General features: G+C 52.9%; 10 protein-coding genes across 10 annotated transcripts; 6 read left to right on the forward strand and 4 right to left on the reverse strand.

Moving 5' to 3' along the window:
* Positions 1 to 408: 408 nt before the first annotated feature.
* On the forward strand, positions 409 to 1,377 carry CC1G_02733 (proteasome beta 4 subunit; the record flags this gene model as incomplete). Its single annotated transcript, XM_001840218.2, has 4 exons — positions 409 to 497; positions 569 to 922; positions 1,000 to 1,201; positions 1,264 to 1,377. 4 exons carry the CDS (start codon positions 409 to 411, stop codon positions 1,375 to 1,377), a joined length of 759 nt encoding a protein of 252 aa, XP_001840270.2.
* A 1,210-nt stretch (positions 1,378 to 2,587) lies between these two features.
* CC1G_14330 (hypothetical protein) lies at positions 2,588 to 3,473 on the forward strand (the record flags this gene model as incomplete). Its single annotated transcript, XM_002911288.1, has 2 exons — positions 2,588 to 2,625; positions 2,792 to 3,473. The coding sequence occupies 2 exons, from the start codon at positions 2,588 to 2,590 to the stop codon at positions 3,471 to 3,473; spliced, it is 720 nt and encodes a 239-aa protein (XP_002911334.1).
* Positions 3,474 to 3,861: 388 nt separating this feature from the next.
* On the reverse strand, positions 3,862 to 5,667 carry CC1G_13543 (diphthamide biosynthesis protein 2; the record flags this gene model as incomplete). Its single annotated transcript, XM_001840220.2, has 5 exons — positions 3,862 to 3,938; positions 3,993 to 4,638; positions 4,717 to 5,179; positions 5,209 to 5,234; positions 5,263 to 5,667. The coding sequence occupies 5 exons, from the start codon at positions 5,665 to 5,667 to the stop codon at positions 3,862 to 3,864; spliced, it is 1,617 nt and encodes a 538-aa protein (XP_001840272.2).
* Positions 5,668 to 6,073: 406 nt separating this feature from the next.
* On the forward strand, positions 6,074 to 8,608 carry CC1G_14331 (hypothetical protein; the record flags this gene model as incomplete). Its single annotated transcript, XM_002911289.1, has 4 exons — positions 6,074 to 6,490; positions 6,545 to 6,703; positions 6,758 to 8,032; positions 8,111 to 8,608. 4 exons carry the CDS (start codon positions 6,074 to 6,076, stop codon positions 8,606 to 8,608), a joined length of 2,349 nt encoding a protein of 782 aa, XP_002911335.1.
* Positions 8,609 to 9,209: 601 nt separating this feature from the next.
* Positions 9,210 to 10,409, forward strand: CC1G_12752 (cytochrome P450). Its single transcript, XM_001840223.2, has 7 exons — positions 9,210 to 9,323; positions 9,385 to 9,492; positions 9,564 to 9,701; positions 9,771 to 9,939; positions 10,000 to 10,078; positions 10,133 to 10,229; positions 10,287 to 10,409. Exons 1-7 carry the CDS (start codon positions 9,240 to 9,242, stop codon positions 10,305 to 10,307), a joined length of 696 nt encoding a protein of 231 aa, XP_001840275.2. The 5' UTR covers positions 9,210 to 9,239; the 3' UTR covers positions 10,308 to 10,409.
* Positions 10,410 to 16,690: 6,281 nt separating this feature from the next.
* Positions 16,691 to 18,575, forward strand: CC1G_12756 (cytochrome P450; the record flags this gene model as incomplete). The annotated part of the gene is made up of 9 exons (XM_001840227.2): positions 16,691 to 16,739; positions 17,071 to 17,219; positions 17,379 to 17,451; positions 17,559 to 17,624; positions 17,692 to 17,868; positions 18,006 to 18,049; positions 18,117 to 18,280; positions 18,346 to 18,470; positions 18,505 to 18,575. 9 exons carry the CDS (start codon positions 16,691 to 16,693, stop codon positions 18,573 to 18,575), a joined length of 918 nt encoding a protein of 305 aa, XP_001840279.2.
* Positions 18,576 to 18,935: 360 nt separating this feature from the next.
* Positions 18,936 to 21,942, reverse strand: CC1G_12757 (ankyrin repeat domain-containing protein 44; the record flags this gene model as incomplete). Its single annotated transcript, XM_001840228.2, has 8 exons — positions 21,843 to 21,942; positions 21,739 to 21,778; positions 21,547 to 21,681; positions 21,321 to 21,494; positions 21,236 to 21,260; positions 20,635 to 21,183; positions 20,241 to 20,587; positions 18,936 to 20,188 (listed from the first exon to the last, which is right to left on the reverse strand). The coding sequence occupies exons 1-8, from the start codon at positions 21,864 to 21,866 to the stop codon at positions 18,936 to 18,938; spliced, it is 2,547 nt and encodes an 848-aa protein (XP_001840280.2). The 5' UTR covers positions 21,867 to 21,942.
* A 436-nt stretch (positions 21,943 to 22,378) lies between these two features.
* On the forward strand, positions 22,379 to 23,247 carry CC1G_12758 (hypothetical protein; the record flags this gene model as incomplete). Its single annotated transcript, XM_001840229.1, has 2 exons — positions 22,379 to 22,468; positions 22,522 to 23,247. 2 exons carry the CDS (start codon positions 22,379 to 22,381, stop codon positions 23,245 to 23,247), a joined length of 816 nt encoding a protein of 271 aa, XP_001840281.1.
* A 421-nt stretch (positions 23,248 to 23,668) lies between these two features.
* CC1G_12759 (p47 protein) lies at positions 23,669 to 25,141 on the reverse strand (the record flags this gene model as incomplete). The annotated part of the gene is made up of 8 exons (XM_001840230.2): positions 25,002 to 25,141; positions 24,811 to 24,942; positions 24,676 to 24,756; positions 24,510 to 24,625; positions 24,337 to 24,457; positions 23,977 to 24,273; positions 23,858 to 23,917; positions 23,669 to 23,801 (listed from the first exon to the last, which is right to left on the reverse strand). Exons 1-8 carry the CDS (start codon positions 25,112 to 25,114, stop codon positions 23,669 to 23,671), a joined length of 1,053 nt encoding a protein of 350 aa, XP_001840282.2. The 5' UTR covers positions 25,115 to 25,141.
* A 458-nt stretch (positions 25,142 to 25,599) lies between these two features.
* On the reverse strand, positions 25,600 to 26,731 carry CC1G_12760 (hypothetical protein; the record flags this gene model as incomplete). Its single annotated transcript, XM_001840231.1, has 2 exons — positions 25,600 to 26,514; positions 26,639 to 26,731. The coding sequence occupies 2 exons, from the start codon at positions 26,729 to 26,731 to the stop codon at positions 25,600 to 25,602; spliced, it is 1,008 nt and encodes a 335-aa protein (XP_001840283.1).
* Between the last annotated feature and the right edge of the window lie 247 nt (positions 26,732 to 26,978).

The raw sequence follows: 26,978 nt of genomic DNA on the forward strand, positions 1-26,978 counted from the left end.
CGCCCGTCGTCTTTCGCGACCAACAACCCGATTTCAAAGGCTTTTTCCTGATTCTCTGTTGCGATGGACCATTTCCCTACAAACTGGGGTCGACCTGTGAGTTGTTAGCAGTATTGTTGTGGTGTGGAGGGCTGATGAGTTCGTTGGGAATCTTGTATTTGAATTTTGGGTCGTGTTGGGCTGGGGTATGGTGGTTTGTGATGCGTGGGATGGGATTATTGACGTGGTTTGGATTTTGGAATGCTGGGCGGTGAATTTGGGTCTGGGGAAACGATTGTGATAATGGGACGACATGCTTGGATTTTGGACCTTTCGTTGTGCGATAACGAAACCAAATGGACGACGGATTGGCCTGGGGACTACATTTCTTCGGAATGGAATTACGCCAATAGCGAAACGACGCGCACGATGCCTATGGAACTTTCCCCATTCCTCAAAGACCCTATAATGGCCCCAAGGCAGATTCATTCTCTGAAGGCGTTCAGAGGACTCAGTGAGTACTCATCGCCTTGCACTTAGATTTCGTTACTCACTTTGCTATCATCTAACCGCCACCTCCGACTTTCAGACAACCAATCGTAACCGGTACCTCCGTCCTCGCGATTAAATACAAAGACGGCATCATGATGGCCGCGGACAACCTCGCCTCGTACGGTTCCCTCGCGCGATTCAAGGACGTCCCCCGTCTTCAAGCTGTGGGCACGCACACGGTTGTAGGCGCTAGTGGCGATATGTCGGATTTCCAGTACCTCCAGAAAGTGCTGGATGAGTTGATTGTGGAGGAGTTTACGAATGCGGACGGGCATTCGCTTGGGGCGAAGGAGATTCATGAGTATTTGAGCCAGGTTATGTATGCGAGGAGGAGTAAGATGGATCCGTTGTGGAATTCGCTGTTGGTTGGTGGTGTTGATAAAGGCGAGAGGTGAGTTGTTTTTGGTTGTTGGTCTTTTTTGGTTTGGTGTCGGGAGTAGGGATTGATTTATTGTGGTGATAATTTAGGTTCCTTGCGTATGTGGATTTGTTGGGTACGACGTATTCTGCATCAACGCTTGCGACTGGGTATGGTGCCTACCTTGCGCAACCGCTTTTGAGGAAGGAGGTGGAGGGAAGGGAGGATACCCTGACTGAAGACGAGGCTAGGAAGATCCTTGAGAAGAGTATGAAGGTGTTGTTCTATCGGGATGCCAGGAGTTTGGATAAGGTTAGTGCGTGAATGGATGGGATGGATGTCATTTTGCTGATTGGGTTTTCTTTTCGTTGTAGTACCAAATTGCGACGATTACGGCTGATGGAGTGAAGATCACTGATTCGCAGAGGTTGGATACGTATTGGGCGTTTGCGGAGGGTATTAGAGGGTATGGTGCGCAGACTCAGTAGACGCCGGATGACTGAAGAGGACGTGTTGTGTAATGATCGATGTATAGTATTTCTTTTTCTTCATCAAGCATGAATTTCGATCTAAGCTCACCAGGGTTTGGAGGCGCTTATTGGGAAGGGACCAGATCCATGTCGGGTGTATCTGTTTAAGCGGCTTCTGGTGAGTTTCTGTGAGGCTGATTAAAAGGCTTGGATTGCTTGAGAATCTTTGTGGAAGGAGGGGTCATCATATGATCTGTGTTCTGGAGTTCTCCTGGTTCTGGGAAACGGTGAACACGTAGGCTTCGACGTGGTCGTTGTTATTATTATTTGCCAGTCGAGTTGACTCTCTGTTTGTGCGGGGGAATGCTAATCTATGTGTGTATGCATATTCAGGTCCGGTCAAGTGGATGTCTGTGCCCATGAGCAGCGGGTTGAGGTATCCGGCGAAGTGGATCGCGGATACTCTTGATTTGCTCTTGATTGGAGGAAGGAAGGAATGCGTGGGCGTTTCCCCGGGTATTTCGTTCCTTGTACCTCGGAATCGGAATCGTTTGGAAGCTCGAACTTGTGACTTGTGATGGTCTGCCTCGGCGAACTTTTTCTTAGTGGGTGGGGTATACCGTATGGAGTATATAATGGAGGGGGAGATTAGTGGGTGGTAGGGTGGTAGTCTTACGGGTCTTCTTTGGTTGCGCTGCCCTGCTTACTTCGACTTGGGGTTACTTCTGTACTTTGAAGTTGGGTTGAACGTTGGGAGATTGGATTTTGCGCTAGATTGAGGTGAGTAGGGTGTTTAGCGTATTTAGTGTTGTGTTAATCTGGAGCTTGGCTTGGGTTTGGTGTTATCTAGCGGCTAGTGGTATCCTTAGCCTTCTCGGGGCAAGGTTATATAGTTGTAGAGCTTGCCACCCGACTTCGATTATAAAGCTCTCGCTGGACGGAAGGCCTTGGAATACTAGGGAAGAGGGTCGCCCGTAGACGTTGGAAGAAGAGGACGAACTGCTAGGCAGTTGGTTACTACACGAGCTCCCCGCCAGGTAGAGACGGGAACTGGGATGTCGATTAGGTTGATTACGAGGCTGGGTGCTTCGTTGGGGGGTCTGGAGTTTGAGAGTTCGGGTTCGAGCTCGAGGCTGTCGACGTCACGGCCCTCGCATTCACAGACATATTCACGGTCGCCACATTCACAAACATCTTCACGGTCGTCACATTTGGAATCATCTTCGCCATGGCCGATCCACTCTCCATCGGTCCCGACTACTTCTGGTCATAGTATCTGGACGAGGGTGAGAGCACCTGTGAAGTGGGTGGGTAAAGGCTTTGGTCGGGTTGGAGGACGGGCTCAGGTAGGGGATGAGGTGGGGATAACGGTAGGGGGAGAGGGAAAGGGCGGAGTAAAGGTTGAACGTGCGGGAGAGAGTGGGATTACTAGGAAGAGGAGGCGAAGTCAGGAGATGGGTCAGAGTTTTGGGGTGGGTCGGAGGTATACTCGGGGGAGGGTCGTTGCTGTTGCACCACAGCCGGCACCATCGCCGTTGTACCTGAAGGATATCGATAGCCTAGGGAGTTTCGGATATGCGAATTCGGACTCAATCCGAAATGCGGATATCAGGAAGGCTGGAAGAGGGAAGAGAGCAACAGGATGGTGCGATGATAAGATAGATCCTAAGATGGTGTTTTATTGGCTTTTGTGTGCGGGGTGTGTCGGGTTATTGGCTGTGAGGGTCGTTGCGTGGGGTCGGGCGTTGGGGATTTGGCCGGTGGAGAGTGGGTTTGGGCTTGGGTTTGGCTTTGGGGGGTGGGTGAAGGGAGTAAAGTGGGCGAAGTGGGAGAACGGGTGGAATTGGGAGGATGAGGTGCGGAGGGTGGGGGAGATGGTATCGATATGGACAGGGATAGGAAGAATCAGATGGGAGGAGTGGGTGGGGTGGGGGAGGGAGTTTGGACTTGAAGGTGTTTGGCGGCGGTATTGTGAAAGGACTCGGAGGGGGATCAGTGTGCCGTCGGGGTGGAACTTGGATTTTAGAGCGGTAGAGATGCTCTGGGAGAGGATGGGGTGGGTGGTGGAGGAGGTGAAGGGGAGGGTTGGTCGGATTCTTGCTGGTGTAACGTAGATGTCGTTTAAACTTCAAGCTTTGAGTTTTGGTTTTTATTTCTGTTTTCTCGGCCCACTCGGACAGTTGGATTCGGACTTCTATCCTGCGCATTGTCACGGTGTACTTCTGTAATATATGTTTTTCTTTGTATACTGCGGGGAGGAGGGTCATGGAGTAAACCGAGGTTTATTCTACAGCTCAGCCTTGTCTTGTCCTCATTGTGCAGGTGGATTTCCTGTTTCATCTGCACGAGGCGGTCGGAAGAGCCCTGACCCTGATCCGGGCCAGATGTTTGATCGCTATATCTAATCAGACGCAGATGACTGTTTAATGTTTTCCATTCCCGACGCGCATCTACATATATCCCTCGTCAGCTAGAGGGATGGGCTCAGAAGCTTTTTAACCGTCATATCCCTTGGGACATGTACATAGAGATACCGTAGTAGGTAACCGAAAAATCGCTGTATCCTCCCCACCACCAATCTAATAGACAACTTCTTCGAACATCCCGACACCGTCCCCCAGATTTACACTGACCCTGCCCCTCACCCTTCTCTCCCTGAGCCACAGTTGACTCCGGTTCCTCCGTTAAACTAACCTTCTCCTGTAACCTCTGCGGCAAAGACTCAATATCCACCTGCCTGCCTCCACCCTCACCGCCCTGCCCGTCTTGTTCACTATGCCCGCCACCACCAACCCCGACATCAGTCTGATACCCCCTCGCAATCCCACTCCTCCCCTGCTCAAGCACACTAGGCTCATCCTGCCCCAACCTCAACTCCAAACCCGTATACGTCCTCGAAGTCGTCAAGAAATGCGCAGCTGCACTATTTGGCAAAACTTGCAATGCTGAGGGGTTGGTTTGCACGAGTTCTCCATTCGTCGAGGATGGTTGGTGAGAGGATGATGATGAGGACGCTGGGTACAGACGCGAATTGACGAGCTTCCCTGAGACTAAAGAAAAGTGGGGTGTGTCTGGATCTTCTTCTTCCTCTTCCTCTTCTTCTCCGCCTTCTCCTTCCACTTCATTTGTTGCAGAACTGGATAATGGAGTCGATCCAGGCGACGGAGGCGAACTTGGTAAGATGGACGCGAAATCGAGCTTGTACGTCCCATCCCATCTAACCTCCTTCGAAAGCGCAACTTCAGGTTCAAAAGGCGTAATAATAGGCCTCAAAAACTCCTACCCCTCCAGTCAGCCAAAACGAAAAAAAAAACACAACCCGCACGCACCCCATTAGCGCAATAAAAACCAACTCACCTTTGCATCCGCAACTTTATTCTCCGGACACGCCACGAGCACAAAACACTCCACCTCCAAAAAATTGGCTAACTTGGAAGGATTAAGCTTGCCCACACTAATCGTATAACTCTTCCGTCCATTCCTCCGGAGAAGAGACCGAAGATGAGAAATGAGAGGGAGATACTGCGAAACCCCCAGCGTTCCTACGAGGATACCAAACGTCGAAGCATCGCGGGCTTTGAGGAGGGTGTAGTACCGCCTCATCAGTAGGCGATTGGACTGGACGGATTCGAGTGCTGTAGTTTTCGATGTAGGATCGTAGGAGACAACCGTAGAGGTCGAACGCGTGAGGAGGAGGTTGGTCAACCGAAGTGTTTGCGGCCCGACATACACAATCGTCTGTGGCCCATCCCCCAGAGTCGTCGTAACAGACCGACCCACCGCCATCCCTAATGCCTCCTCCAACTCCTTCTCCCGATGCCTGTAGCGCACATCACACACAAGACGCACTTCCTCCTCCTCCCCTGCCCCCACTTCTATTAGCTTTTGAGCTACCGAACGCACACAATCCTCCACATCAACCTCCGCCTTCCCAAACACATACAACACAGGCAATCTCGCGGTCTTTGAAAGACACGCGTACCCATAATGCACGATAAAATCCGCATCAACATGTGAGGCCGCAACCTCGTCCACACAGCAGTTTCCATAACTCGTATCCGCCAAGATGTACACTTCCACCTTCCCTCCCTCCTCCCCTGTTCCCCTCCTCAACGCCTTCGCAACAGGCACACTATACCCCAACAACTCATCCGGAAACTGCAACGCAACCCTCCTATACCCTCCCTCCACAATCTCCCTCCTCGTACGCTCAATTTCAAAGTAATCGTGGATATCCGAGATTTGGGGTGTTGAAACCGAGAGAGAGGAGGAGATTATGGATTCTCCTGAGGATGTTAGTGCTGCCATTGAGAGCGGTGTTGGAACTTTGAGAGAGAGAGGATGAGGATGGTGGTGGTTTTTGATCAAGCCGTAATTTTGTGCCTTCGATTCTAGATTAGATCCCGCCCCTGTCGAAAAACTCGATATCCAAATCGGGTAAAGCTCCTATTCACGGCGGAAGGGGAAGAGGTGAAGGAATTGGCTTGCGGGAGTCTCCCTATATACGTCAGCAGCTCTCGATAAGGTAGACCAGCAGAAGATAGTCCACAATTATAGAGATATAATGCGGCAGTGGTCGGTAGACTAATTGACTTTAAAGAGCATCAGCTCGGAGAGGGCGGCAGGCGCATCAAGCGCATCATGACAGCACATTTCCCGCGCACGTGGCGCGTGCGGCCAATCCGGATCCAATCGCCCGAATCTCTTTCCGCACATGTCATCATCATCGACGACGACGACGACGCCAAAAGAGAGGCACTACTGGGCCCAGCTCAGGCAAGCCCTCGTCGCAGGCCAATGGCTGGCCGAGTCACCAGCCAAAGCACCCAACGGTGCATTGTTATCGTGGAGCGAGGCGTTTAGAAAGTTTGGGAAGCATGGGATTGAGGCTGCTGGTGTTGGGGCGGAGGCGAGGGAGAGGGCGAGGGAGTTTAAGGAGGTTGCGAGTCAGGTTTATGCGCTTGCTGTTGTGCTTGCTACGACTAGTTTGAATGAGGATGAGGAGTACCCGCCTGGAGAGGAGGGGAGGTGGTTTGGGTTGGAGGTTGGAGAGGAGTGTGTTGTTCCTGATGGCAGGAGGGAGGAGGTCATACATGGGTATGAGGTTTTGAAGGGGTTGGAAAGGAATGAGGTGCGTTGGTTAATGTCGTTTATCGGGTTTAGATGTTGATGACGCGGTGTGTAGGAGGTCAGGCACGCGTTGGTGTACTATGCGTATGCCTTGGGACGACCGGAAGAGTGCCTGCAGCATCTAGAGAGATGGGTTGTTCCTGAGGAAGTGGAACCGTCTCTACCCTTGTTACCTACGCCTACGACCGGTCTGGCGGATGGGATCACTCCAAAGGTCAGGGATGGCAGAGGGATGGTTCTGACAATGCTTAATTCATCCTCTGAATAGGAAAGAGGAGTTGAGGAGGGTTTGGAGGTTAGGATGACGAAGATGAAAGTGAGGGAGGTGCGTGAGGGTCCGGAGGGTGTGGCTAGTCAGGATCGGGGCTGGGTGGAGGTGTTTGCGTGGGTTGCGGAGCAGAAGTTGGGTCGTGGTATTTCGGGCTCGCAGTCGATTGCTAGTACGACTGGTGGGACGGGTGGTGTACAGGGCTCGGGGACGGGCTCGGGCTTGGGGCATGCGGCAGGGAGGGCGCCGAGTGTGTTGGTGAAGAGACAGTCGTTTGATGGTGCTGTTTCGCAGATTTCGGTTACGGCGCTTCATGCGACTACTGCGCGGGTTTCGAATGGGGAGGGTGTGGTGAGGGAGGAGGTATCTATTAGGAGGACGAGTGTCATTTCTGTGGGGAGCACGGCGGAAGGAGGGGCGAGGAGTGTGCAGGGCCGCACAGAGGAGGGAAGAGGGGTGCAGGGGGAAGAGGATGATGGGTTCTTGCATGTCCCCGCTGCTGGTATTGGCATCACGATTTCCCCTGCGTCGCCTGTTGAACCTGAACATGCCGAGGAGAAGGGACTTGGAGGGAGGAAGCGGAGCTCGAGTAGCGTCGATCGCGAGTTTGGCGGACGTGATGGCAACACGAGCGGGAACGATACCAGTAAATCCAAGAAGATGCAGCAGAAGCTTAAATCCCATGTTCACAAGTCGTCGGCTCGGATTTCTGCTGTTGGGAAGAGGATTGGACATGGGGTTGGTGAGGTGGTGAATACGGCTAGTGGGAATGCGTTGGGTGTTGTTGGGTTGAGTGGGAGGATTAGGCGGAGTAGTTCTGCGCCTGATTTTCACAAGGTGTTGCAGCAGCAGACGGTTGGGGGGTTGTATCAGGCGAGTAGTATTCATTCGAGGAAGAGGGTTTTGGCGCCTAGTGTGGGGAGTAGGGATGGTGCGCTTAGTCCTGGTGGTGGTGTGGGTACGTTTACGCCTGATCTTCCTGGTACACCGATGGGAGCTGGCGGTGTGGGTGCGATTTTGGTTGTACCTGCACCTGGTGCTGGGGCTGGAGTTGGGGGTGTGACTGGAGCTGGTGCTGCGGGTGCGGGTGCGGCTGGAGGAGGTGGGGTAGGAGCTACTGTGGATGTGAAGAAGGAGAGGGAGAATCGGTTGATGAGTGACTTGTGGCTTATGAGCGCTGCTACATTCCGGAGGCTTGGGAAAATTGATGCGGCCAAGGGTGCTATACAGGAAGCTGAAGTTCGGGATGAGCATAATACTGGTGTATGGGTCCAGGTACGTAGCTTTGGTTTTTTGCTTTGGTTTTCATTCGTCTGATTGACGTGGCCTTTTTTTGTTGGGGATAATTTATAGTTGGCGCTGTATTATGTTGCGCTGGGACATTACCAGCATGCGATTGCGACGTTGCAGAAGGCGTTGTTTATTGACCCGGATGATGTACCTGCTATTGTGCATCTTGCGAGGTTGTACCTCCAGCCCCCACCGGTATCGGGTTCGCCTTATCATCGTTCTCAACAGTCTCAGCCTCAGACTACCTCGTCGGGTCAGGAAGCGAGCGATGCTAAATCCGTAAAATCGACGAGTACAGCTCATGAAGAACCACCGCAACCACCATGTGCGCCTGAAGAGCCGGTCCCGTCGTCGACGGATGTGGATTTGGCGTGTGCGTTGCTCACTCAGTCGAGTCGGGGACGTGGATGGGATGTACCTGAGGTGTGGTATTTCTTGGCCAAGGCGTACAAGTATCAAGGGAGGAAAGAGAGGGAGGGGGAGGCGTTGAGGAGGGCTTTGGAGCTTTCTGAGGGGCGGGGCGTTAGGGAGGTTGGGGATGCTATTGGGTTGTGTTTGTGAGAGGACGAGGAGGGGTTGTGTATTTGAGAGGGCGTGGTTGGGTGTGGTAGTGGCTGTCTCGGTCTTTTGGGTTAATTGGAGGATTTGTTTTGGTGCTAATCGCGTGGTACTACTAATAGAGAACTGTTATATCTTGTTCGTCCAAGTGGACTTTTTTTTTCCTGGTATATACCTTTTTGTTTGCTAATAATGTTCGGTTTTTATCTGCTTTTTTCATTTTTGTTGGGTATCCCCCGCCCTGGGGGATCCAGATTTCTTGGAAAGATTGCCTGGTCGTCGGGAATCCGGCCCAACCGCGATATTCGACATGGTATGTCTTTCCTAATCCCAATGGATTGTCCAGTGAACAGCTGACCCCATCCTTCTGGTTGTTCGACATTCTTAGAGTAAAATTAAGGCTGACCAACCTTCAAGGTAAAATACGCAGGCGACGAGTGAGTCCGAGTATCCTTTTTGAGGACTTCAGGTATATACCGGAACACGGGAGAAGGCACCAAGGTGTTTACACGGTGAACTTCGATTAACGCTCATGTGTCAATGCGCACGGTCGCTTGAGTCTATAAAGGTCACCCCGTGCTATTCCTGGGCTACTTGTGGTTCCCAATTCCCATCCACACACCTCCTTTGCGAAATGGCATATCTCAGCGTTCTGGGGTTTGTACTTGCTGCATGGATCGCCTTTCAGTGGGCGCTGTTCAGGATATCGGAGCGAAAGGTAAGTACCGAGTACTTTAAAATTGAGAGATTCGCCGACATAGGATTGGTGCACATAATAGGTTCGACACATCCCAACGGTCGGCTCTGACGGCTTTATCTCGTCCTACATCTCAGCTTGGAAGTTCATGCTGAACGGCAGGAAGATCGTTCAGGAAGGTTATGAAAAGGTGAGGTCAAGCGGGATCGAGAGCAAAGGCACGTTTGCGAGCTCCGTTGACGCTGTTGATAATACGGCTAGCACAAGGGGTCCGTATTCAAGGTCCCGACGATCATGACTGCCAACCGATGGCTCATCGTTGGCGCTGGAGCGGATGTCGCGGATGAATTCAAGAGGGCGAGCGAGGAGGAACTGTCGTTCTATGATGCTACCTTCGAGGTATGTCGGACTGACGTCATAGCATTGACAGTGCCCATCTATCCCCCTATCTTACTTGCCTGGGTTTAGCTATTCCAAAGGGATTTTATCCTTGGCGATTTGGGCCCGCCAGTCCGGAAGAATCGGTACCATATTGATGTGATACGTGGTCCGCTGACGAGGGGGCTGCCACTTCGGTTTGAAGACCTTAAAGACGAGATCGAGACTTCAGTGGGGGTGTTTATTCCTTTGACAGAGGGTAAGTAATCGATAATGAAGTTGGGCTTCTCATTAGTCACTAAGTTCCCAATCGTTCCAGATTGGGCCCCTATCCAGGTTTACGGAAAACTCCTCCACATCGTTTCTCGCACCACTAATCGCATATTTGTTGGATTGCCGTTGTGTTAGGTGTTTGATTTGGTGGGGGTGCAGAGCTAACGACGCCTTTGCAGGCCGGAACACCGAGTATTGCAAGATTCAGGAAGATCTGACCGTCAATATCTTCACCGTTTCTCGCCTCTTGAATTTGTTGCCTCTCTTCATGAGACCGTATGTGATATTTACCAACCCTTAAAGTATATTTGACATGGCTGATCGTTGTTTCAGCCTTGGTGGAAGACTGTTTAGCAAGTTCCAGTCATTCCACGCGGCCGTAGCAAAGCATATTGAGGGAATATGGAACGAGAGGCGTGTCGCGAAGAGCGAACACTAAACCAAACCAAAGACCAGTAATGCGGAGCAGATAAGAGCGGCGAGTAAGATAAGAGCGATGAGCGACGAATGCAGATGAAGGCGGAAGCGATGTATTGACGAAGAGGTCAAGCTGAGGAAATACAGAGCAGACTACCTAGCTTATATACCTATTCTACAGTCTACATAGCCGCGATGAGTCAAAATGACAAACAAATGGCGAAACGTCGAAGAACAATAAGAAAGGTCATGAGGCTGCGCGAAGGCTGCGCGAAGGCTGCGCGAAGAACAAGGATGAAACAATAATGGAACAAGAGAGTGTCAGAATGAGTCAAGAGGCAGTGCGTAACAATAAGAACAATGGAAGTGGGGCGAAGGGTAATACGAGGCAGTGTTCCATGAGTGAAAGAGTCCATAGAGGGAATAAAGGAGCGAAGGAATAGGGGCAAGCGAAACGATAAGATGCGAGACAGATCAGATAAGATAAAGTGAAAAATAGGGGCTGTACCGCGCTGTTCACGACATTACCCCCCTTCTAAGCCTCATCGTCCTCGATGACCAACGGTAGGCGGCGTCCCAGTTCCCAGTCAAAGTCGGTAGGCGGGGCGTCGGTGAAATTCTCGAGTGGGCGCCATGGGAGAGAGCTGAAGATGGTAGCGGAAATTCGGCGTGGTGCAGAGGGGTGTCGCTGGTGGAACTCCTTCACGATCTCGGGCGCGTGCTCCAAGTTCTCCTCCGGTTCCCAAGTGTCGTCCGTCGACCCATAACCCTTCCAACTGACCAAATACTCCAGTTTGCGATTCTTTCCTCGACCTCTCCAACGGCTGTCCAGGATGTCGTGAACCTCGTATTCAAGCTCCCCCTCCAGTTCGACAGGCTCAGGCGGGGGTGGCAAAATGCCATTGACATCATTGCCTTTCCAGGGGGAGAGCTTGTCGACGTGGAACACAGGATGAATGCGGGAGAGGGACGGGGGAAGTTCGAGGCGGTAGTCGAGGTCGCCGATGCGTTCGGTAATCTTGTACGGGCCGAGTTGGAGGTCGCCGAGTTTGCGGGACGGAACCTTGATCTGGATGTCCTTCGCGTTAAGCCAAACGTAGTCGCCAACCTTGAATTGATGAGCCGTTCGCTTGCCGGACTCGTACGCATCCTTCTGCTGGGCCTTTCTCGAGACGTAAGGCAGCTTCCACATCCTTGCGGGCTTCTTGTAGCTGCTGAACACGTTCATCAACGGGGCGAAGGTCGGTCTGTTTGCCAATGGGGATGTTGAAGTGGGGAATATACCCATAGAGAACTTCGAAAGGTGAACGATCATGGGCAGAGTGGACGCGGGAGTTGATCACGAATTCAGCCATCGGTAGGTGCTTGTCCCAGTCATCCTGTCGGCGAGAGACGTAAAGACGGAGATACTTCTCGATTTCCTGGTTGGCCCGTTCGGTTTGTCCATTGGCTTGAGGGTGATAGGCGGTGGTGAGGTTGGACTCGATTCCGAGACGCTTGAGGAGGGTGCGCATGACCTTAGAAGCGAACTGAGGGCCTCGATCACTGATGAACCGGAGTGGGAGACCATGGAGACGGAATACTTCACGGTAGTAGATGTCTGCAACGCCTTCGGTGGTGATGTCGGATGTACAGGGGAGAGCATGAAGAACCTTGCTGTAGTGATCGGTGAAGACGATGATCGCGTCGTGTCCATGGGCTTCCCGGTAACTGGGTGATGAGATCGACTCCTACTGTCTCCCAGGCCCTTCGGGAACGTCCAAAGCCGGGTGGCAGCCCCAGCGGTGCTGGTATGCTTTCTCCGGGCGCAGACATCGCAACCGTCGACGTACTTCTTGACGAAAGCCCGCATCGTGGGCCACCAGTACTGTCGTTCAACTCGCTCGAGGGTTCCGTGCACTCCGGGGTGTCCGGACGTGGGGTCGTCATGACACTGCTTGAGGACATCGCGCCTGAGTTCGTCGTCCGGGGGTACGTACACACGGCCCTTGTAGTACACAAGGCCGTTGTCCTCTTCCCATTCGGGAAGTCCAGATGTGAGACGGCGAGTGTCCTGACTTACGGGAGCTGGGCGAGTCCCGTCTAAGACCTGAGATTCACGGGCGCTGGCTCGACGCAGTCGGTCTTTCGAGGGGGTTGGCAAGGACGGTGTGGGCGGCTGCGAGCTTGGCAAACAATTCTGGTTTGAGAACGACTTGTTGTTTGTTATCCTCTGCGTCTGCGACCTGATGAATGTCGAGGCGGGACAGGGGATCGGCTTGGGTGTTGGCCTTTCCGGGACGATGGGTGAGCATGAAGTTGAAACGGGAAAGATAGAGGGACCACCGGGCCTGTCGTCGACTAAGGTCTTGTGCCGTGCGCCAGTATTCCAGGTTGGAATGATCGGTGACGATCTCGAACGGTTTGGGGAGTCCTTCCAGGAAATGTCGCCAGTCCTTGAGTGCTTCGATGATAGCCAGCATTTCTCGGTCGTAGATTTCGTAGTTGCGTTCGGCTGGTTGCATGGAGGCGGAGCGGAAGGCAACAGGATGCCAGAGTCCATCGTCGAGCTTCTGAAGGAGGGCTCCTCCAGTAGCAAAGCCAGAGGCGTCTACTTCAACGCGGGTTGGACGGTCGGGGTCCCATAGTGTCAGTATTGGAGCGGAGGTGAACGCGTTTCGGAGGGTATCGAAGGCTTGTTGTTGCGGTTCGTTCCACTGCCAAGGGATGTCCTTCTTGGTGAGATCGTTGAGAGGCCGGGCGATGGTAGCAAAGTCCTTTGATAAAAACGGCGATAGAAGTTGGCGAAACCCAAAAATCCACGGACGGCGCGAAGGTTGCGGGGAACAGGCCAGTTGCGAACAGCTTCTACCTTGGCAGGGTCCATACGGACTTCTCCCTCCCTGATGACCAGACCGAGGTACTCGATCTCCTCCCGCTCAAACTCGCATTTCTCCGGACGAAGGTAGAGGTCGTGTTTCTTGAGCCGATGGAGGACCTCGTGCACGACTTGGCGGTGTTCGTCAAGGGTGGCCGTGAAGATGAGAATGTCGTCCAAATAAACAGCGACCTTTCCTGAAGCGATGAGGTCCGAGAATATCGAGTTCATGAGGGCCTGGAACGTTGCTGGGGAATTGGTGAGGCCGAAAAACATGACCAGGGGCTCAAAGAGTCCTTGGTTGGTGGCGAACGCGGCCTTCCATTCATCTCCTTCTTTGATGCGGATGTTGTTGTAGCCCCATCGAACGTCGAACTTGGTGAAATACTTGGCACCACGGAGTCGGTTGACGATGTCAGAGACGAGGGGAAGTGGATATCGGTTCTTCACCGTGATCTCGTTGAGCTATTCGATAATCCTGGACGAAGCGGAGTTTGCACATCTTTCTTCTTAACGAAGAAGACCGGGGAGGCGAGGGGCGATTTAGACGGTCGTATGTAGCCTTTCTTGAGATTCTCCTCGAGGAATCGGTTCAGCTCCTCCTGCTCGTTCTGCGACATGGGGTAGACCTTGGTGCGCATGGTGGCCGGTGCTCCTGCAACGAGGTCGATGGCATGATCCCAAGGCTTGTGTTCGGGGAGGCGATGGGACTCGGATTCGGAGAAAGACGAGAGGCGTGCTGTCGGTACTGGGGAGGAACCATCTCTTCGAACGACTTCTGGGGCTTGGCCTTCTGGGACTTCTCGGCGATCTGTTGGGAATAGGTGAAACCAGCGGCGCACCAAAGTTCGTCGCCTGTGTCTTCCCATCAACCCCTTACGAACCCATCTCCGCCGGGTCATTCGGTTAGCGCGGATGCGGCAGAGAGGAGGCGCGCTTGGTTCAAAGTCGGGGTCGGGCGCCGGGAAAACTCGTTGGTAGGAACAGGCGGATCAGGGTCGTTGTAGATCTGTTCGATAATAGCATTGCCGGAGGGTGGTTCCTTTCGAGGGGGCTGTGCATCTTCGTCGGGGATTTCTTCGATGGTAACACTGGAGACACGAGGTGGGGGAATCTCCAAGGTGCCCTTGCGCCAATCATATCTGGGGGTTGATCTTGCGAAGCCAAGGAAGACCCAAGATGACATCCTCTCCCCCGAGATCGGCGATGAGGAAGTCCGTCCATTCGGAGTAACCGTCAACCGTGAGTTCCAAGCGAGCGAAGTGAGTGATGTGTCCAGCCTGATTTGGGGTCCCATCAATATTGAGGAGCCGAATGGGGTGTCGGAGTGGGTACGTGGTGATCCGATGCTTTTCCACAAAAGGCTTGTCCAAGAATTTGCCAGTAGCGCCACAGTCGATCATTGCTGCGGGGTCCGCCGTACGGTTTCTGCCTCTGAGTCTGATGCGAATGCGAAAATGCGAGGAACCGGGGTGTATTTCGCGCACAGAGCTAATAGTACAGGAGTAAATCGAGTCATATTCAGAAACAGCGTACGACGGTGAAAAGGGTGCATGCTTTGCAGCACGAACAAGCACCCGCTTCAAAAACCCTGTTGTTGGATCTTCTCGAGGCGCTCCAGGATGTCCTGTTGGTTCTTCTGAGCAACCAAGAGATCGGCGAGTGAAACGTTAGACGAGGTGGCAGCAGGTGGGGCAGGCGAAGTGGCAGCAATGGTGGCGGCGGGTGTGGAAGAGTCATCGAAGAGCGAGAAGGGAACCTCCTGGGTGGCAGCAACGCGACGACGTTGGGTGAGTCCTCGACCGGGCGGATAGCCCATGAACTTGTCTTGGCAGACGTTAGCGGAGTGGCCGAGACGCTGACAGTGGTTGCAACGAAGTGAGCCGTGGTTGCCGTCCTTCTTGATGTGGGCGGAGGATCCGCAACCAAAGCATCGTCCACGCATTGCTTGGAGGAAATCCTCACGGGAACGGCCACTAGGTCCAACACGGGTCGCGTCGATGTCCATCGCATAGGGGTCACGGGCAGGGGCAGAGCGAGACGAGGCAGTCGGGGTCAAGAAGGAGGCGCTGCTTCCGTGAAACGTAAAATCGTTCTGGTTGACGATGTCGCAGTAGTCTTGAAGGGTCTTGGGCTTGGCATCGTCCGGTTTGGTGATGGCGATAAGATCCAGCATGAGGCGATCGTTGGAACTGAGTTTGCGACGAAAACGTGCCATACCATCCTTCTGGGATAGACCGGTGCGGGGAAATATCTCCATGAACTTGGCTGCGAACTGGGAAGCAGATTGTTTACCCTGGGTAAGGGCCTCGAGCTGGGCTTCAGCTGCTTTCTCCTGGTCGGCGGGTTGGAAGCGTTTCATTGAAGGCAGCCACAAAAGTGGACCAATCGCCACTGAAGGGCCAGGGGTGGGCGGCCTTCTGAGCAGCGTCGGCAGCAGCCTCGTGGGCGGCAATCTGATCCAGGTATTGGACAGCCCAGGAGGCAGCAGCACCCTGAAGGTACGAGAGGGCAGCTGAGATCCACTTCTTGTCATCTCCTTTGAGTTCGGACTCGGCGGAGGCCCAGTTGGTGAAATAGCGGAGGAATCGCTGGGTATCACCAGAGTCACCCTTGAAGGGCTCAGGCGCTTTGACGGGGCTTCTAGTGGAAGCGGTCTTAGCAGCCGTGAGCTTATCCAGGGATTGCTGGATACGCCTGGTAGTCTCTTGTTGCTCGGCAAGCAACTTGAGAAGAGTGGTGTCGGACATACTGAGATCGGGGATAGGCTTTGCGGGTTTGGTAACGGGATCTTGTTGGACGAGCGGCAGAGAAGTGGGTGGGGATAATAAAGATGGTGATAAGGTGGAAGTGGGAGGTTCGTTATCTGAGCGTTGGGCAACAGACGTGTCCTCCGACTCCCTGGGGATGGGAAGTGGTGTGAGGGCGCGGCGAGGAGTGAGGGTAAGGGCTGTGGTGGGGGTGGAGTGTCCGGAGCGGCGGAGACTTGTTACTGCGGGAAGGGCTTCTGCTAACGCGGCGTAGGTAACGTGAAAGGGGACGGGTGTTTCGGAGTCTTCTTCTTCGGTTTCGTCTTCCTTGTCGTTGTCGTCCTCTTCCTCACTGTCTTCTTCAGATGATGTTGACGGAGGGCGAAAGGACTTTGGTGCGGTGCTGGTGGTTGCTGTTACTGGGGCAGGGGTAGAGTCGGCGGAATGGAAAGACTGGGGAGAATCTTCTGGTAAGAGCTGTGTGACGGTTGGCGGCGGAGTTACTGGTGGGGATTTCTTCTTCGATTCTTCTTTCCTGGATTCGGCAAATTCGCGGGCTTTTACGGCGTTGTCGGAGGTGCAAACAGCAGCGTAGAAGCTGGCTGTCTGGAGGCGTCGTAACTGGTGAAAGGTGGGCCGGAGACTGAGGTCGGTAGGGGCAGGGGGAACTGTCACACTCTACAACCTCTTCCTTGCTATCGAGGTGGCAGTCGATGCCAAACCACTTGTCAGGGTTGAGGTCTTTACTAGAGGCGAAGAAGTGTGGGTATCCTGCGCAGCTAATCTTGACGGTGTCGGAAAACCAGAGTTGCCAGAGTAAGACCTGATCGGCAGGTCAACCAGAGTGCCAGGGGGTCCGGGATGCAGGGACAACGATCGGCGTTGCCAGTGCACGGGGGTAGCTTGACCTAATGTCGCGAAGAGCGAACACTAAACCAAACCAAAGACCAGTAATGCGGAGCAGATAAGAGCGGCGAGTAAGATAAGAGCGATGAGCGACGAATGCAGATGAAGGCGGAAGCGATGTATTGACGAAGAGGTCAAGCTGAGGAAATACAGAGCAGACTACCTAGCTTATATACCTATTCTACAGTCTACATAGCCGCGATGAGTCAAAATGACAAACAAATGGCGAAACGTCGAAGAACAATAAGAAAGGTCATGAGGCTGCGCGAAGGCTGCGCGAAGAACAAGGATGAAACAATAATGGAACAAGAGAGTGTCAGAATGAGTCAAGAGGCAGTGCGTAACAATAAGAACAATGGAAGTGGGGCGAAGGGTAATACGAGGCAGTGTTCCATGAGTGAAAGAGTCCATAGAGGGAATAAAGGAGCGAAGGAATAGGGGGCAAGCGAAACGATAAGATGCGAGACAGATCAGATAAGATAAAGTGAAAAATAGGGGCTGTACCGGCTGTTCACGACAAGGCGTGAGTTGGAAGAGGAGTACGGCAAGGATTGGGAGGGGAAGCCCAGTAAGCGTTTTTTACTGCTTAATGTGGCTGAAGCTTGAATCCTTGTCCAACAGAACGACGCGATTTCTTGGCTAATGGACGCTGCGCCCGATGATCCGGAATATCAGAGCAGCTCGGACCTTACCATGCGTATCATCAGTCTCAACATGGCTGCTATTCATACCACATCTCTTGTAGGTTCTGCTTATACACCACTTGAGCTGGGACTGATTTTTTCTCTACGTATGCTACTACTACTAGACGTTGAACCACTGTCTTGTTTGACCTGGCTGCGCGCCAAGAGTATCTGGAGCCTCTTCGGATGGAAGTCGAAGAAATTATTGGGGCGCATGGATGGACGAAGGAGTCCATGGCCAGGATGCACAAGTTTGATAGCTTTCATCAAAGAGAGCTCCAGGACTTCGGGATTAACAACGTGTAAGTTTAGGCTCACCTGATCCGCCCTGTGATTTCATTTCCCCCACTTGCGCTGACCTCGTTCTCTTATCCAGTATCAATGCAGAGACAGACAAGGGTGGATTTCAGGCTTTCTAACGGAGTGGTTATTCCGAAAGGCTTCAGAGTGGCGGTTGCCTCTGCGCCGTTGCACAATGATCCTGTGAGTAGTCGAACCGGAATTCCGGATCTGATCGCTCTTGGCGGTCCTGATTCAGTTGTAATGCTAGGAAATCTATCCGGAGCCTACGACTTTCAAGGGGTTCCGCTTCGTCGAAGGCAGCGAACGAGACCAGCTGAAAGGAGAAGGTGCCGTTGAAGATGGACTTTCGCGTCAGACTATGGTGGCTCTTAGTCCAAGTTTCCTACATTTTGGAGCTGGGCGCCATGCTTGGTGAGTTGACACATACATAGCCATCACGCCTAACAAGCATAATCGAATCTCAATGATTATTATAGCCCGGGGCGATTCTTCGCCGTCAACGAGGTTAAAGCTATCCTGGCGTATATCCTGATGACTTATGATATGAAGCTGCCTGGGAAGAGCACCACTCCTCCGGCTGCGCGGTGGATTGCGGATGCACGTGTGCCAGATCCTAACACAGAGATTTTTTTCAGAAAGCGGGTCTAGGTGTATCAGTTTTGGCAGGAGAGCTATTCGATGTATTCGACATGGAAAGGTGCGGTGAATACCAGAATAAGTTACGCTTGGAACTCCTGCCAGCCGGTTGTCAAAGATGGGTCTGGTTGGCCGAGAGTAAGGATATATGAAATTTCTGTGGGATGCGCAGGGTATTTTCATTTCCCGATGCCACGAATGTTTCTTGGAAAATGATGTGACTATGGCATAAGAGGGATTTGATCTGCCTCGAAAGCCTCAGCGGCAAGCAAGATTTTATATTCCAGAATGCGATGGCACTGCTTCATCAGCGTACATTGAAGTATATGAGGCATGGAACCGAATGTGAACTCGCCATCGGGAGGTACTGACAGAAGGCGAGCTCGGTTGATATGTTCTGGTAGAACCGACTCCTCTTGCAGCTGTCCAACTACGAGTCTTCTTCTGGCCCACCGGGCTCACTAACTACACTTGCAGTTTCTGTCCCCAAACGCGACTTTTGCTGAAACTCGATGAGCTTCGCCACAATCTCGTCACGCCCTTTTTCCTGCGCGACTGAGAGGGCTGTCTGTCCTTCATTGTTCCGGAGATCGAGGTCGATTCCCTTGGATCGGAGAAGGAACTCAACAACCGGAAGGTGGCCATTTCTTGAAGCCAGGATCAATGAAGTGTTCCCCAAAAGGTCAGCTGCATTGACATCGATACTGTCGCAATGGAGTATTAATGCGCGAACAATGGCGTGGTGCCCAAAATGTGATGCTATGATGAGCGCTGTTCGGTGATCATGGGTTCGGTGGTGGGGATTAATACGAAGGTGGAGGAGGAGTCGAGAGACAACGTCGCCATGGCCGTTTCCCGCCGCCAACATCAGCGCTGTCAGACCTTGGTAATCCACTACGTTGACGTCGAGCCTGGGGATTTGGAGGAGTCGAGAGACGGTTTCGACGTGGCCTTTGCTCGCTGCCAGAATCAGCGCCGTCCATCCTTCGTCATCCCTTGCATTGACCTCGATTCCGGGGATCTGCAGGAGTCGGGAGACAATGTCGACATGGCCATTGTTCGCTGCGAACATCAGCGCCGTCCGTCCTTTGTCATCCACTGCATTGACCTCGATTCCGGGGATCTGGAGGAGTCGAGAGACGATATTGGCGTGGCCTTCGTTCGCTGCGAACATCAGCGGAGTCCACCCGCGCCTCATTGCAACGTTGGGGTCAACTTGTAGTTGCAGTAAGTGTTCCACAGCCAGTTCGTTGGCAATCCCAGCCGCTATATACAGCGGAGTTCGCTCCTGAAATTTAGCCTTCTCATCCAGGCTCCAACCGCGGTCTGCAAGAAACCTGAAGTAAGGCCAAAGGCCGTAGTAGGCAGCGACATGAGGGGGGTCGAGGATCTCGAGGCCATGCCAATGACCGACAGGGAATCCGCTGGATTGCAGCAGAAAGTCCTCGATAACGGTGGGAATGGAAGCGTGACATTCCCCGGTGTGGGAGCCCAGATGATCATGAGCATATTGCAGAAGCGGGTGCATCTCCCATGCCTCGTGAAGGTCTTCAAGTTCAGTAAACTCCGCCTGGAGTATACCACTGGAGAGAAGTCGTTGAATCAAGACTTTGGTGATCGGGATATGTGGGTGAGGATGGTCTTTGAGAAGAAGGGGGACGAGGGCATCTTTGGCCGTATAATCTACACAACCATACGTTGAGAGCTCGTCGAGAGGACTGGAGAAAAGGCTTACGAATTAGGCGGACAATGTCGCTTGCGTGGCGTTCCACCAGTCCACAGCACACCGACAGTACCGATGCTTCGTCGGGCATCCGTTCAGGCTTAAACATGCCCGTTTCGGGGTCTGCTGCCAACGCGTATCTCATGTCTTGCATCGACAGCGGACCACGAGCGAAGGTCAGCCACAACAGAATTTGCATGGCCAACTCGCGAGACTCTGGGTCCTGGCTCTGTATTCGCTGCAAACTGGAGACGTATACCCCTTGTATGCCAATCGGGAACTCATTTAGTTTGGTCTTCACGCTATCGAGGGAACGGCAATGCTGGATGCTCTCGAGCTGAAGGGCCGCGTGGAGGAACCTAAAGCGTCTTAGTTCAAGCATACTATCCCATTCCCTGTCACTCACATTCCTTCCGCTTTCTCTATTATCTGCTTCAATATCTCTTCCTTGCAACTGTGTTGGTCCAATACTCGACGCAATTGCTTGTACCGTTGGAGCTTCTCTTCCATGTGCAACTCGATGTCGTGGTCCTGGGCGGCCAACGTGCAAAAGACAGCGTGCTTGAGGTCACCAGCCAGGTCATCGAGCGGTCGGGAAGTCAACATGATGTTTCCTTGGAGCTTGTTGATCACCTGGATGAGGTCGAAGCGGACGTCGAGGTGTGCTTCGTCCACGCCATCGACGACATAGTAAACACGACCGAAATAGCCTTCCAGCATCTGGAGCACGTCGACAAGCTCGTCGATAGAGGGTTCCGTCCCTTCCAACTCGTGTTTGCTGTACAATGGCTCAACGAGACCCGCGAGATCATGGTTGCGCTCGATGCACTGCTTGATCAACGATTTGACGACATCGGTGACCGCCAGCGGTTCGGTGTACCGACTGTAAACAAACAACACGCAGGTCCGCTCAGAGTCGTCCTCCAGAGGGAGGAGGTCATCGATGATCGTCGATCTAAAGAGCAATTAGTTTTCATTCCGTATGGCATGTGTCAAGCTGCACTCACGCAAGTACAGTCTTCCCAGCGCCCGCTAGATCAGTAGAGTTAGCACAATATGTACTATCGTTGGCATTGGCACGGAATAACCCACGTTTACCCATCCACCAGATAATACCGCCTTTACTCTTTTTCCATTCGCGGTACAGCCGGGTGTCAAGGAGCCACCTGCCAGTGCCAGCAGTCCTTCGCTTCCGGACATCGTTGTGAATGGTCCTGAAATTGACGCTGGTGGCCAGCCAGCGGCTCAGCTTGGCCACAAGCGCACCTTCGCATAGTCAGCATTGACAGACGAGAGATCTGCTATAAAGGATACTTACGCCGTCTTTCTGGTGATGTCTCGGAGATATAGTTGTTGATTTGTACATGGACATCCCCCCGATTGAATACCCCGCCGTGGATGTTGACATTGCGAGCCTGCTCAAACATTGGGCGATCTTCGTTCTCGAAATCATCTAGATACCGTTGGCTCGTTTAGTCAAGACAAAATTTGCTAAAGACATATGTCGTACAGGTTCCTGGCATTTTCCCTTCATCTCCCCCAGCAGCGCCCTGGTCATCATCATTAGTTCAACATCATCATCTTCCATTCATTATTAACGGACAAAAGACCCACCGATGTTGACAGGAACTGACCCATGGTTTCAGAGGATAAGGAGAGAGACCCCGAACTGAATTTGGGATCGTTACTGGGTGTGGATGAGAGGATATCGTTGGGATGCGGGCAATCGTCGGTCAAGATGGGAACAAGCGCCCACTGTGTGCTGTGAACTGCTCTGCACCGTGGGAATGATGCAAAGTTGCCTCGGCACGACGGCACATACGGGCCGTGGATGGATCTCTTTCCTGAGTCAATTCAGTCTCTTGGTCGTTTAATTAACCCCGCGTCCGATGTACAGGCGAGTTGATAGAGATAAAGAAGTCGTGGCGAGGAGCCCCGTCTTTCCGTCGGATGGACGACTCTGATGCTGGTGCATTCCGAACATTTTACTTCGGAAAAATCGCCTTACACCAGCGTTCTGCCTTTAAAATTCAACATGACTCGAGAGGGCTTTAATGATATAAATTACCTCGCCCTCTTCATGTCCTTTTGCTAGACTTCTAGCACCCTTCTCGATACCCTCTTGCGTCTTGGGGATTTCAACAGATACTATGAGCGATCCCGAACCTTACGACGTCAATTTCTGCTTTCCTGTCCCATCCGTCCTCGAGAACGAGCGCGTCAAACTGGTCCCTTTCATTGTAAGGTATTGCTTACTCGATAGTATATTGACTTTCCGTCTCACCAATCCCAGCCATCCATCCATACCTCCGCCTTCTTCCCCTCTTTCCAACAATACCCTCAGCTAACCAAGTACTTTATCCACGGACCCCTCCTCACCCTCGCCGTCTTCGAGGAATGGGTCGAATCCGAAAGGAGAGACCCGACGAAGCTCTTGTTCGCAGTCTTCGACAAGACTCGGAGGTCTCCCATGCCTCATGAAGTGCAGGGCCAAAGGTTACTCGGAGACGACTCCACTGCTAGTAGAGGGTCGGACGGAGCACCCGCAGGAACCATAGGCCTCCTCTCCGCCTCCCCCCAAAACCTCAGCGTCGAAATTGGACGAGTCAAAATCTTCCCTCCCTACCAACGCACACACGTCGCTTCGAACGCCGTAGGCCTCCTCCTCCAATACACTCTCAATACCCCCATTCCACCCACTGGTATGAACGGGGAGGCCCACTCTTGTGGGATCAGTGGCTTAGGCCTCCGCCGCGTAACGTGGGTCTCGCATCCGCTGAACGAGCCGAGTATCCGCCTTGCGCGACGCTTGGGCTTCAAACTGGAAGCAACGCTCAGGTGGGATCGGGCACTTCCGCCTGGGAAGGAGGATGCTTCGAATGGCCATGGTATCCGTTGTGGAGACCCGAAACGTGATTGGACGGGCTGGGATACGGTTCTGCTCTCGATCTGTTGGGACGATTGGGAGTTGGATGGAGGGAGGGAGAGGGTAGAGGAGGACATGCGCCGTGTGAGATAGGTTATGAATTCAGTATTTGGCCGTTGGAGCAGAGCTCGCGCTGTGCTAGGTCCTGGACACTTTAAAAATTTCCAGACGTACGTGGTGCGGCTGGCAGGGGAGAGTGGTTGGAGTGCTGCTGTGCAACGGTGAAAAAGAAGATGCTCACCCGGTCACCTTTTGTGCCATCAAGGTCACGAGTTCGATCCTTAAGCGCTGGTGCAGTTGGTCGCAACTCTTCTCAGCCAAGACAGCCTGCTCGTGCCTTACGCGACCTTCGACGTCGATGTTAGGGGATGCGCTCAGATCAATCTCTGAAATTCGTCAATAATACAAATAGCCAGTTGCTAACTTCTCCTAATCCAATATTCTTCGATTTCAATCATTACAATGTGCATCCGGCCCATTTCTCTCCATGGAACGCTCAGTCGAGAGCAACAGCTCAAACCCATCGCTGGACGACCACGCTGTTCTGCAACTTTGCAGCTTCAATGGTTTGAGCATCGTCGTCGAGGGTGCGGTTGGGGAAGGTCGTGGCGATGACGTAGGGTCTGGTTCGGTTTTCAGGGCGGGAACTGCGCAATGGTCAGTCATTGACATTCGTACATGGATCGAGGAAGAGGGATCTTACGCGTTGATGAAATTGCGGATGTCGCCCACTGTATGGGTCAAATTCATTCGGCTGACCAACCTACAAAGGGACGTCAGCAATTGTTACTCTTGATGTGTAGATTGAAGCAAGCTACGAACCTGGTTCCGTCCGACAACCTAATCTGTACACTTGTAGTGGGCTGTGAATGGTCCACTTCAAATCGAGTGGTGATGCTTTCTGGCTCCGCTGCTGCGGAGGAAGCGGCACTGGGGAATTCTCCTGGGACATGCTGAGAAGAGGAAACGACCTCGGGGACGGGGGCACCCAGACGGTGGCCGGACCCCACGAAAGCGCGGGGACCGGCAGGACCGACGTAGTCTTCGGTTATCTTCTTGGTGATCTGGAGGTCGACCGCCTGGCCATCTTCGACGTCGAGGTGTTCGACTGGCGCGATTCTTAATAGAGGATTGGATGTGAGTGGATGTAGAAGAGTGGGTTGTACGAGGTAGGTTACTCACCCTTGCATTAGCATGTTCAGGATGGGCACGTTTTGGGGATCGTCGTATGCCCTCAGTTCACCGTCCGTGTCGAGTTGGAAACCGTTCCGCCAGAAGGTGACATGGCGCGTGACGAGGTTGCCTGGAGGGTCTATTAGCTTGAACAGGCTGTCATCAAGAAATGCTCTACACACGTTCGTCTTCAGCATTTGGATCGGGGATGTATTCGGTTTCGACGTCCTCGCCGCCCAATCGGTAACCTCCACCGACGAATTGGGATGGGGATGCGTTCTGTCGTGCCTGTCCGGTTCTACAACAGGTTCAAAATGGGCGGGGAGGTGGAGATCAGATGGGACTTACTCTGCGGCTCTCCGTAACAGACCCTGGACCAACCCTCCAGGACCACCTCCTCCTGAACCTGGATTCTGGATACTCAAGCCACTAGATAAAAGGTATGTGAGATGGTTTAAAGGCTGGAGAATTGGTTGAACGCACCTCTTCTCGCCACCGGCAAACATGTCAGCTCCGCCTTCATCATCATCGGAATCGTCGTCCCTGCGGCGGGAACTGCTGCTGCCGCCACCCAAACTACCGAGTGTGGCAATTCCGCCTCTGCTTCCACTGCGGCTGTAGAGAGTCGATTGGGTGTCGATAATTGGTTTATTGAAAGGAAGAGATAACAATACCTGGATGAAGCTGAGCTGTTGTTATTCCAGTCACCGATTCGCCCAATCCTGGGTCGATCTGATGTCGAACGAACGGTGGGTCTGGGCGCCCTGTTCTCGTTGTCTTCAGACATAGTTTGTTGCGGTTGTACTGGGCGTTGAGACTGGGAATCAAGTGTGGTTGGGAAGAAGAAACTAGAGTTGCGTAATCGCGAGGCGCGTAAGTCATAGATCATTGTATTGACTTATGTGGTCGTGTATTTGATCGCCTCTAAATAGGGGCATTCCTCTGAAGCAATGGGGGCAGGAATACTTTAGGCAGCCAGAGGATTGACTCAGCTCTGTAGATGTTTAGCTACCTGTCTATTCGAGAAAAGAGAGCATTGGGACCCTGATTTTCTTAAGTAGATTGGGAGCCCTCGTATTCAACTACTACTTGTAAGGAAAGCTGATCTGCATTCGCACTCAGGGCCCGGAGGGCTTCTGCCAGATCCCTGCCAGTCCCGTTACACCTGCCCTATCCTTCCACCATCTACAGTATTCCACCTCCCCAATCCTGAATATACACTGACATCTTCTGCCAGTGACATCTCTGACTTCAACATACACCTCCCGTTACCTATTCATTGACTCGCTTCATAACACCCTCCACCTTCTCCCTCGCACCTTCCTCCCAATCGTCCCAGCAGAGGAAAAGCATGACTGTGTCACGTCCTACGCAGTTTGGTCGTAGATCGCCAAGGCGGAGTGGGTGGCCGTTTCCTACGCCTTTGGGTTGCTGGTCGGGTTTGAGTTTGGAGTCTGCATACAAGTTAGCGCCTGCAATTTCTTCACGCGATGTGCTTCCCTGGTTGGACTCTGCGTTCCCATATGCATTTCGGGCATCGAATGTTTGTTGAGAAGAAGCAGTGTCCTTCCAGGGAGGTAAGACGCGGTCCCAGCGCAGGACGGCTTCGTGTGTGAACCCCATCCGGGCGCTTAACCGGATGCTGGCGGTGTTGTTGATGTTGGCTTGCCAGAAGACACGGCGGAGGCCTAGGCCTCCTTGAAACTCGTCACGGGAAGCGGCATCGACTATATTGGACTGAGATGGGAGGCCGGAAGTTGAGGGAAGCTCCAGAGCGTATTTAAGCAACAACCCCACTGCGTTGGAGGCTACGTGTGTGCGCTGGAACGGAGGGAAGATCTTGACGCAGCCGATTTCGGTAGATAGGTTTGGGAGGGAGGTGTTTATGTATGCTATGGCGCCTGCTATTGCGCCGTCTTTGTTGCCGGATGATTCTTCGGTAGTTGATAATCCGTTGTCGTCATTTGATGCTAGCGCTTCTTCAGCATGTCCGGGCGATCCATCTCCGCCTTGCCGGCGAGTCTTGTCGTAGATAGCGAAGAGAACGCGGCCGGGGTCTTGTTGGATTTCGTGTTCTAGCCACTCGGAGCAGGAGGAGAGGGTGTGGAAGGGTCCGTAGGGGAGGTAGGTGAATATGGAGGGGTGTTGGGTGCATAGGGTGAAGAAGGGCTGGAGGTGGATGGAGGGCTGTACGAGAAAGAGGTGGGTAGAGTTAGTCAATCAATATCTTTGAGTGTACTAGTGTTTGGATAGTGGGAACGCGATGTGACGCACAAAACGGAGTAGGAGGATTGAGATGGTTGAGACGTACGACGAAAGGAACGAGTTTCAATCGCTCGTTTTCGAGCTTGCGGGGTACGGGGAAGCAGAAATTGACGTCGTAGGGCTCATCAGCTGAAGTCATCGTTCTGGTCTGAGGGCGGCGAGTCTGAATCGATTAGGCACGAATCACGAGGTAGAGCTCGCGGTCAAGGCGAGATTCCTGGCTTTTGAAGTTAGCACCCACGTTGATAGCAATCGAAAAAGGGAAACTGAGTCATTTATGTTGTTCAAAAGTCAACGAGGGTGGAGTCATACTTATGGCGCTTCGAAGAGACCCGACCATGTGTTGCGGGGTTTAATAAGCGGTCGGGTATAGTAAGATGGTTAGG

This window comes from Coprinopsis cinerea (genome assembly GCF_000182895.1).
Source record: "Coprinopsis cinerea okayama7#130 chromosome 4 map unlocalized cont3.4, whole genome shotgun sequence".
In the NCBI taxonomy this organism is placed as follows: domain Eukaryota; kingdom Fungi; phylum Basidiomycota; class Agaricomycetes; order Agaricales; family Psathyrellaceae; genus Coprinopsis; species Coprinopsis cinerea.

What these genes read in the sequence shown, in the direction of transcription:
- CC1G_12752 (XM_001840223.2), top strand. Translation starts at nt 9,240, where the DNA reads ATGGCATATCTCAGCGTTCTGGGGTTTGTACTTGCTGCATGGATCGCC. An exon ending in TCTATGATGCTACCTTCGAG is followed by an intron (nt 9,702 to 9,770) that starts GTATGTCGGACT and finishes GCCTGGGTTTAG; the next exon opens with CTATTCCAAAGGGATTTTAT. An exon ending in TTGCCTCTCTTCATGAGACC is followed by an intron (nt 10,230 to 10,286) that starts GTATGTGATATT and finishes TCGTTGTTTCAG; the next exon opens with CCTTGGTGGAAGACTGTTTA.